Source organism: Phalaenopsis equestris, unplaced genomic scaffold (assembly GCF_001263595.1).
Source record: "Phalaenopsis equestris unplaced genomic scaffold, ASM126359v1 Scaffold000002, whole genome shotgun sequence".
Classification (NCBI taxonomy): Eukaryota; Viridiplantae; Streptophyta; class Magnoliopsida; order Asparagales; family Orchidaceae; genus Phalaenopsis; species Phalaenopsis equestris.
Genome location: NW_018164444.1, coordinates 29,856,885 through 29,866,878, shown reverse-complemented (window position 1 = coordinate 29,866,878; position 9,994 = coordinate 29,856,885). Strand labels below are relative to the sequence as shown.

General features: G+C 41.1%; 1 protein-coding gene across 1 annotated transcript in view; it reads left to right on the top strand.

Annotated features, from left to right (window-relative positions):
- Positions 1–9,994, top strand: part of LOC110039054 (probable protein phosphatase 2C 35) — a 45,307-nt gene that overhangs the window by 30,855 nt on the left and 4,458 nt on the right. Inside the window, exons 2-3 of the mRNA XM_020744035.1 lie at positions 6,810–6,941; positions 7,029–7,246. Coding sequence (XP_020599694.1) covers positions 6,810–6,941; positions 7,029–7,244 — 348 coding nt within the window. The 3' untranslated portion in view covers positions 7,245–7,246. The remainder of the gene's footprint in view (positions 1–6,809; positions 6,942–7,028; positions 7,247–9,994) is intronic.

Here is a 9,994-nt window from a genome sequence, read left to right as displayed (position 1 = left end):
TCCTGCTGAGGATACTGCGGCTATGAACCAGATGCTAGGTGGAGGTGATCAGCTTTGTCGTGTGGGACCAAGGTTGGAGCGCCAAGGAAGTCCCAGCGTGACCAGGAAGGAGGAGGCCATCGAGAGACTCTGGGTGTTTTCTGACTCTTTTGCTCAACATCTTGCTGAGATGGAGGAACACTTTGCTCGTGCCATAGGGCATCCTCGAGGAGATGATAACCAAGGATTGGGCTTCATTTATGGCTAGAACGGATCAGATGGAAAGGGAGATTACTGCTTTGCGCGAGGAATTTTTGATTTTTCGGAGAAATATCACAGTCACCCGGGTGGAGATAGCACGCTTTTGTTCGCAATTGACGACCATTGGTGGGACCCTCCCAGCCCAAACAGGGATCGATCGAGTAGATCAAGGCAAGTGGACAAGTTTTTGTATAAGAAACTAGTTCACCAAGGGTTTGTCTCGGATGAAGCCACGGATGAAGCCACGGATGACCGCTTAGTGAAGTTTTTCCTCTCAGAGTAGTTTCCTTAGGGGTTGTTATGTAACATGCGGTGAAGGTGAATAAATAAAAATTCTATTTTGACTGTAATTAATTGTTTAGCTCGAGGATCGTGTCGGCTTTTCACATCACATCACAACGTCCTATTAGTAACGTTTCGTATTCCTTCCCTGTATGAATAGATGTGTTGTTAGTCATGACTACCCCCTTTATCTTTCTTTCTTTGAAATCTTTCCTCTCCTCCCATTTTGTGATGACAAGTTTTCTCGAAAGACCTTTCGCTCGATTCCTGCCGTTGATACCTCTGCTTTATCCTTTGTGAAGGTTAACAAGACTCAAGATCTCTATGCTCTTAGTATTTCAATACAACTTTGATCGCAGCCAACCATGAGGTACTGATCGGTTCGTCATAAAAATCGATCTTCTACAAAGACCAATTTAAAGAGGGCCTTGGTTGCCACTGTGCAAAGAGCTGTGGCCGGTCTTCAACCGATACGGGGTCATTCCGACTCAGGTTCGCCTGAATTCTATAGCCGCGATTATGACCTTCACCCTTTTTTGTAAGAGGATAAAGATTCCATGGACGATCAAACTATTCAGTTACTTCTTCCTGTTCAGGATCGGTCGGGATGACTATGTCCAGTTTGTTGCGGTTCAAAAGGTGTAGCAATTAGGCCTTGAGAGTAAGATAAAAGATTAGAAGTCTAAGTTTTTGGTTGCTTCCTGTACGGGCCGTTGGGGGATCCGCGCTCTTCTAATGAGGTGCAACTTAAAAAAGACCAAAGTTCTATTCAGACACCTTCGAACTCATGGATCATTGATCGAGGCCCGACATCTCTCTTTGTTCCATTTCCTGGACCCCAAGATTTTCGGACCCATGATCCGACCGGATGGTGATGACACCATGATCGAAGGATTTTAGGTAGCTTTAGACAACTACGAGGTGGCTCGAGAGAAGGCTAGCGCAGAGTGAGCGACTTTGAAGAAACCACAGGGGAAGAGGCCTTTTCTCACCTTAGAAGGGGTGAAGGGCATTCAAGTTTGCATGAATCTGACGAGGGAGATGTTGGAAATTTAGTAACCTTTTACCCGCTTTCTCGTTAATTCATTGTTAGTCTTTAGTTGATGGATTAAGATATAGCTTGCGGTGTTGTATTCAGGTTTTTCGGAGAGAAGTGAGGAGGATCCTCTCTGGACTCCAAGTATTTTTACTTCTGATGATTTATTGGGGAGATCTAGCGGTCGACAAAGTACAGTCTATGACCCGCAACGGGACTTCTTTCATAGGCCTGCATGAACGAGGGGAAACCAGCCGCGCTCCTCCCCCTATTTCAATCAGAACGGAGTCAAAGGGAGAGCACAAGGACGACATAGCGGGAGTTGGGGTTACTCCCCGTTGGCATGGAAAGGCTCCCACCCCGAACCATGGTTCGTCTTCTCTTCCTTCTCTTCAGAACGAAATGGTCTTTTTCTCATGATCGAGGAGCCGGTGTGTGGACCAGTAACCACTACGCATCTCATCAACAGGAGACGGTGGTTTCGCCACACTCCTCTAAGTGGGGATTGCATGTCTATCTTGGTGGAGATGTTATGGTCATATGCTTTTGAGAAGATGCTTTGATTGATGGACTAGTGGGACATGTTTCAGTCAATCGATTGGTATCACGCCTTGGCTTGTGAGGCATCACATCAGGAACAAGTTGGGATGATACCCGAGGAGAATGCCCAAACCACAAAAGAAACACAAATATTATTATTGAATTTGAAATTAGTTACAACCACTCTTGAAAACATGAACTAAACGACAAACAAACACAAAGACACAAGCCAACACCTCGAAAGTGTATCCCAAGGGTGGTATAGGTTGGCTCAGTGGATCTAGATGCTTGGGACATCAAGTATGAATGTGGGAGATGGCCGACAAGGGTTGGAAGGTGAACTAGAGGAGGGAGGCAGCAGGTTAAGGTGGCAGGAAGGTTTGTTGGACGGCTAGAGATAGGTTGGAAGGTGAATGCAAGCTGGGAAGGTGAGGCAGCAGTGGGGAAGGCTCGTCAACACTTTTGGAGGGTGTGCAACGAGCGGGGAAGTGTGGTCGTGATGGTAAAGATTTGGACAACAAGGTAGACTGCTGGAAGTGGGTCGGCTAAGTGTTGGGAGGAATTCTGGGCAAGTGGACAACAAGATTGGATTGTTCAGAAAGGGCAGTTGAGTGTTGGGATGGAGTATGGGGAGCTGCGTCTTTGTTGGGAGAAGGCTGGAAACAAGTTGGAGGGAGGAGGACACCGACGGTTGTTGGGGAGGAGATGTGATGGCCTGCTGTAGGACTAGGAAGCGGGTGGACAGTGGCAAGAACGGTGGAATGATAAATAAATATCTCGTGGAGGTCAAGCTACAGTGGTAGACGATCACCACCTCAGATGAGGGACAGCCAGAGCACTACCTTAACGTCAGATACAACCCTTCCCCCTCGAATGGGAAAATACCAAGCTAAAACCTGATTTCATATGTCAAATATAAGACCCCTAACTCTAAGCACATCACCTTCTATTTATGAAGAGACTTGACCTATTTTATGAAGAATTTCATATTTTGGAAAGCCTTTCAAAATAAAAAAGAAGAATAAAAAGGATTTCAGAATTTTGGAAAGGCTTTTAAAATAAGTAGAATAAAAAGAGATTTTAAATTTTAGGAAAGACTTTTAAAATAAGCAAGGAAAATACAAAGAGATTTCAGATTTTAGGAAAGACTTTAAATTAAGAAGCGCCTAAGAAGGAAAGAAAAGAAGGAAAGGAGGGAAGAGGAAGGAGGAGGCGGCATCCCCCCTCCCATGTGGACCTGTCGATCTTCTCCCAAGCCCTGCGTCACGGGAGATCAGCTTCAAGGATCCAGAAGTTGAAACAAAGAGCCATAATGGCTGAAGAGAGATTAAAATTATCCCTCGATGAGAGAAAGCTGGAGGCTCAGAATCATAAGACTCAGATTGCCGCTCTCCTTACAAAAAATAAAGAACTAAAGGATAAGATGTTCTCGATGATAATCTGAGAAGAACATGTTGAGGGTCTTTCTCATCAGATAAAGGTCGACACTTCCTTTGCCATCGAGAGGTTTGTAAAACATAAATAGGTCAACCCCAAGTGGTAAGAAATGGAAGAGTTGACTACGCTCCTTTCAGATCCTGAAGATGAAGGGGTTGACCTGGTGAGCGGTCATCTGGCCGTGCTGAAGGAGTAGAGGGTGTTGATTGAGAGGATGTTGAGGATTACGGAGAGTCCTCCAATATTTAATCTTGGGATGGTTTTACTTCGAGAAATTATCTTTTTCTTTTTTGGGTTATAAGATGTGTAAGTATTGTAAAATTGCGGGCGGGGATACATTTTTTTAATCAAAGAAACATTTTGTAAACGAAGAAACTTTTATTTTTTACCTCAAAATGAAAGAATCTTGTCTTCCACTTTGGTTCTTTACCTTACATTTTCTTGCGGTTCTGCTTTGGTTGGACGATCGGCTATTAATCCTCAAAGATGTAATCGTACCCTCCGTTAGATTTTATTTAGCTGGTTCTCGAAGACGGTCGCTGTAATACTCCTTGTGGAGCTTGTCGTTGTCAGGTAGTAAATCATCTTTTGAGATGAGATGGTAGATTCTAAAGCCCATTGGTTGATCTCTTTGTTTGATTTTGGTTTTTCGTTTGATATATTTTTTTTTTTTTTTTTTGATCGAGCTCTTCAAATAGACTCCCAAAGTTGGGTCCTTTCTATGAGAGGTGGTTACCCAATTCCCCTTTCCCTGGGATCACGCTTAGCGGAGCTTGTCACTATAGGGTGGGAAACCATCTCTGATTACTGTTTGTTCTTTGCTGTAGGGCTTAGGTTCGTGAAAAGCAAAATCCCCGGCTCTCCTAAAGGGGAATTTTCCTTCCGATCGGATGATTATGATCGCCGTTGTAGGATTATTTCATTTTTGGGAGAAGTTAGTTCCCCAAGCGTAGCTAACTTTATTTGAGGATTCTTTTTCTTATTTCCTCAGGTCATTTGTTCTGGGGTAGTTAACATGACAATAAAAACGCAATTTAGAAGAAAGTCAATCCTTTTCTTCATGGTTTCTTAATAAAAAGGTCTTAACTTTTTAATCACATGTCCTCGAGTAGTTGGGTCGGCTTTCTTCAGCACCAGATCTCCACGGGCGAATGTGTCTTGGACATTTTGGTTATAGTACCAGATCGTCCCTCTTTTAACCTCTTCCTGCCGAAGAGCCGAGTTAGCTCGGCTTTCTTCTGCCAAGTAATCCCCCAACCGTCGTACATGAAGCAACTGAAACTTAGACTTTCAATATTTTTTCTTATTCTCAAGGGCTAACAACTGTACCTTATGACCGCAGCAAACTGGACGTAACTATCCCAACTGATTCTGAAGGAGAAGAAATGAGTAAATAGACGAAATCTTTATACTCTGGCAGAAAAGGTCGAAGTTCATAATCGCAGCTACAGAATTTGGGAGAACCTGAGTTGGATTGACCCTGTATTGGTTGAAGATCAACCGCAACTCTTTGCATAGTGGCAACCGAAGGCTTTGTTTAAATTGATGTTTGTAGAAGACTAAGTCTGCGCCTAACCGATCTATAGCTCGCTCATGTTTGGCTGCCAGTCGAAGTTGGATTGAAGGACTCTAACCCCCGAGACTTTCAATATTTTTTCTTATTCTCAAGGGCTAACAACTGTACCTTATGACCGCAGCAAACTGGACGTAAATATCCCAACTGATTCTGAAGGAGAAGAAATGAGTAAACAGACGAAATCTTCATACTCTGTCGGAAAAGGTCAAAGTTCATCATCACAGCTACAGAATTTGGGAGAACGTGAGTTGGATTGACCCTGTATTGGTTGAAGATCAACCGCAACTCTTTGCATAGTGGCAACCGAAGGCTTTGTTTAAATTGATGTTTGTAGAAGACTAAGTCTGCGCCTAATCGATCTATAGCTCGCTCATGTTTGGCTGCCAGTCGAAGTTGGATTGAAGGACTCTAACCTCTGAACCCTAAATCCTAAACCTTAAATCTTGACTCTTGCAGTCTGTTGTCGCCAAGAATTATAGTCAGATTATGAATATACAACTTTGTAATTTTATCTTCTCTTAATTTAGGAGAAGTGTGGACCTGTTTACTTATCATTCATTGTGGATTATTTTAATTGGGATAAGGTTCGTGATTTTTTCCCTTTTCAGGGTTTTCAACGTAAAAAGTTAAAACCCTAAACCCTAAATTATTTTAAATTTATGAGTTTAAATGTTGAGTTCATTGAATCTCGCAATTCAACTTAAACAAATAACTTTGTTGACTATTATAAGTCTAATTCACACTAAACTTGGTATTATACTGCCTTATAAAAATATTGATCTTGGTACTTTTGATGTCATGACCATTATCAGATATGATTTAGTGAGGGATGCCAAACCTATACATGATATGTTTATTAAAAATTTTGAGGCAAGATATGCTTTCACTTCTCTCGGATGAATGACTTTTACCCATTCTAAGAAATAAAATGTTGTTGTCAATATAAACTTACCATGCTCACCGCACTTTTTAAGATGTTGAATCCGAAAATATTTGGAAAGTGCGCCGATGAATAAAGTCTTACAGAGATTAGAGAGAGAGAGAGAGACTGTAATGAAGTAGAAAGTGTAACCTTAATCTGGGTTGACGATCTTAAGTAGTGTTCTACGTTTTAGTAGTGTTCTACGTAGAAAGTGTAACCTTAATCTGGGTTGACGATCTTAAAATATGAACCATACGGCGTTTTCATACCGTCACTGCAGTCAATAAGCTGCCCCAAACGGGCTCTTAACTTGGGTTGACGACCGATCGGTAGATTCTCTTGTTTGTCGTCATTGGGTTTGATAGTTGAATTGTTTTCAGATTTGTGCTGACATTATTTTTCATATTCAATTATTATTATTTTGTTTCCTTAACATATTTAATTCAATGCTGCCTGATACAATTTTGTTAAATGGCCATGATGAATGTGCACAATACATGAGAGCGATTGAGGGACGGAGGTTCATATTGAACCCTGATTTCTATCCCCTTTTATTTTTTGGGCATTTACATATACCGCTCAATTTCGAAATACACATTTTCTTGCGTAAGGAAGTTGGCATGTATGTAAAAATTGAAGTTTAGGTGTTAGATATGATACATAGGAATTGAGTGGTATGTTTGTAAACCTTGCAATTATTATTATTTTTTTTTTCTAACAATACTCCGACAGAATGAATCTCTCAACGAATTTTAATGAGATTAAGATTTATATAGGTGGGTAGTTTCAAGGATCCACGTGATGCTTGTTCCGCACTTGCCGCAGAAGCATATAAATTATGGTTGGAGCAAGAAAGCCGAACCGACGATATCACTGCTATTGTTGTCCACATCAAAGATCTGTGTAATGTACAGAATCAGTTTCTTGACCTCACTGTATCTTTACTTCAGCCTTGATTATACCATTCACTTGATTTACTCTCCTAATTCACACAGCCTGATACTGGAGTTTCTAATGAAGCCACACAAATGGTAATGAAAGCCTCTGTTTATTCTGAGAAAGCGAGAGCTGAGAAATTTTTATCTGCTGGGACAGAAATTTGCCGTCCAAATTTAGAGAATTCCTTTGAGATGCGGTCTTCTCGTGATGCTGTGGCAGAAAGGTGTCCTGCATGCGTTGTTCCTTCTTCTGAAAGCCAATGTCCTTCATAGCGGTATGTATTTTTTTGTATTGTGGGAAATTATTGAAAAATATAAGACATTTTGATACCCGGGGAAGCCCAAACCACAACGTAAATAATAATATTATTGTTAGAATCTCAAAGATTACAACAAGGCTAATCAAAACAGGAAATATACAACATAAACATAAAGACACAACATAGACTCCAATAAGGGTTGCGGAAAGATAAAATGTTTTTTCTGGGTCTAGCTACAACTGGAGCAACACTCAAACCCTTGGAGACGGTTACCACCTCGGATGAGTTATAGCCGGAGCATCTTCTCACCGTTGGATATAGCCCCTAGAAAGGAAGAATGCCTCAAAGGCAACACTCAGAAATCTACACTCATCGAAATCTCCTTTTTCTAAACAAAAATAGCCCCTCGGACGAGTTATAGTCCGAGCACCTTCTCGTCGTCTGATGCAGCCCCCGAAGGTGAGGAATACCTAAAAACAGCACTTAGAAATCTGAATTCATCTAAATCTCCTTTCCAAAGCAAAAACAACCCTTATATATAAGGGGGATTAGAATTTATATTAGGCAATGCTTTCAAGAGAATCATAGAAAAGTAAAGGAAGAGAAAGTGAAACAAAAAAAGAAAAGTGGAGGAAATTTGGGTCGTGGTACTGTATATTCTGCGTCAATCTTTCGGGGTCAATCTTTCGCGGTACTGTAGCTTCGACCTTATATTCTGCGTCAATTTTTCGGGGTCTGGGAAGCTTCGACCTTACTCGTCAAAGCTTTTAGGGTAGAAAAATTTTGGTGGGGGTGGTTTGGGTATGGGCGAAACTAGGAAACCCTATGATAGGACTAGGGTGGGTTGAGCTTGTTTTGATAACAAATAATACCGGAGGAAGCCCAAACCATAACATAAATAATAATATTTTTATTGAATTTCAAAGATTACAACAGGACTCGTCAAAATATGAAATAAATGACAACAAAATAACAACACAGACTCAAATAAGGGTTGCGAAAAGGTAAAATGTCTCTTTGAGGCCGAGCTACAGTTGAAGCATCACCTGAACCGTTGGAGATGGTCACCAACTCAAACGAGTTATAGCCGGAGCACCTTCTTATCGTCGGGTACAGCCCCCAGAGGGGAAGAATGCAGGCAACAATCAGAAATCTGCACTCATCCAAATCTTGTTTTCTAAGCAAAAATAACCCCTAAGACGAGTTACAGCCGGAGCACCTTCTCGCCGTCGGATTCAGCCCCTGGAGGGGAAGAATGCCTGAAAGGCATCACTCACAAATCTACACTTGTCCAAATCTCCTTTTCTAAGCAAAAGCAGCCCCTATATATAGGAGTGATTATGACTTATATTAGGCAATGCTTTCAAATAGGAAATAGAATAAAAAAGAAGTAATATAATAGGGAAGGATTTATATTAGGGGATTTTATGGAAAAGTAAAGAAATAGAAAAGACAAACATAAAATAGGTAAGAAATAAAATAGAAAAATCATATAAAAGGAAAGGAAGGGAAAGGGAAACAAAAAAAGTCAAGCGGAGGAAATTTGGGTCGCGGTACTGTAGCAACTACAGTACCACGTCTGCGGCACTATAGATGCTACAATACGGCGACCCGAAAAAAGCTCTCGTGTCAATCTCTCAGGGTTGGGGAAACTTCGACCTTATTCGTCGAAGCTTTTAGGGTAGAAAAATTTTGGTGGGGTGGTTTGGGTAGGGGGGATCTAAGGAACTCTAAAGAGGGATTATGACTTATATTAGGCAATGCTTTCAATTAGGAAATAGATTAAAAAGGAAGTAATATAATAGACAATGATTTTTATTAGGGGATTTCATGGAAAAGTAAAGAAATAGAAAAGGCTAACATAAAATATATAGGAAATAAAATAGGAGAATCATGGAAAAGGGAAGGAAGAGAAAGGAAACAAAAAAAGGAAAGTGGAGGAATTTTAGGCCGCAACACTGTAGCTGCTACAGCACCGCAACCCAGAAAAAGCTCCCGCGTCAATTTTTCGAGGTTAGGGAAGCTCCGACCTTGTTCGTAAAGCTTTTAGGACACTCAGTTTTTGAGAAAATGTTGGTTTTCAAAACCAAACTTTAAACGCTAACAAAAATGGAGGAATTTTTTTAGTAGTTCACTTTTGCTAGTAGCCTTTGTGATCTATCTAAAATAGTCATAACACCTCCTTCAACCTCAACTTTGCATCCGTTCTCATCTAACTGGCCAAAACTTATTATGTTGCTCTTCAACATCGGGATGTAGTAGACATTAGTAAGTATTCGATGTTCACCTGCGAAGCCTTCAAATAAAACCGAACCTCTTCCTTGGATTTCTACAGTCGAGCCATCCCCAAATTTGACCGACCCTTTAATTGTCGTGTCAATTTCAGCAAATTTTTCAATACAACCGGTCATGTGATTACTTGCACCAGTATCTAAATACCAAGCCTTCTCTCGGGTGTTTTTAAACTTTGACACCACCTTGTCTTCATGCAATAATACCTGCTCGTTCTGTATTGCGTGGCTGAGAACACAAGTTTCTGTCATCAACAGTGCTGGTTCATCTTCGGTTTGCGTTGCAACAAGATTTGCTTTTTCTCTTCGGTTTGGTTTGGGACACTCTTTTGCAAAATGACCATATTCATTACAATTGAAACACTTAACCTTGGATTTGTCGAAGTTACGTGGCTTTCGGTCTTCACCTCGTCCTCCACCATATCCACGCCCACGACCACGTCCTCTCCCGTGACGTCCTCCTTTTTTGTTG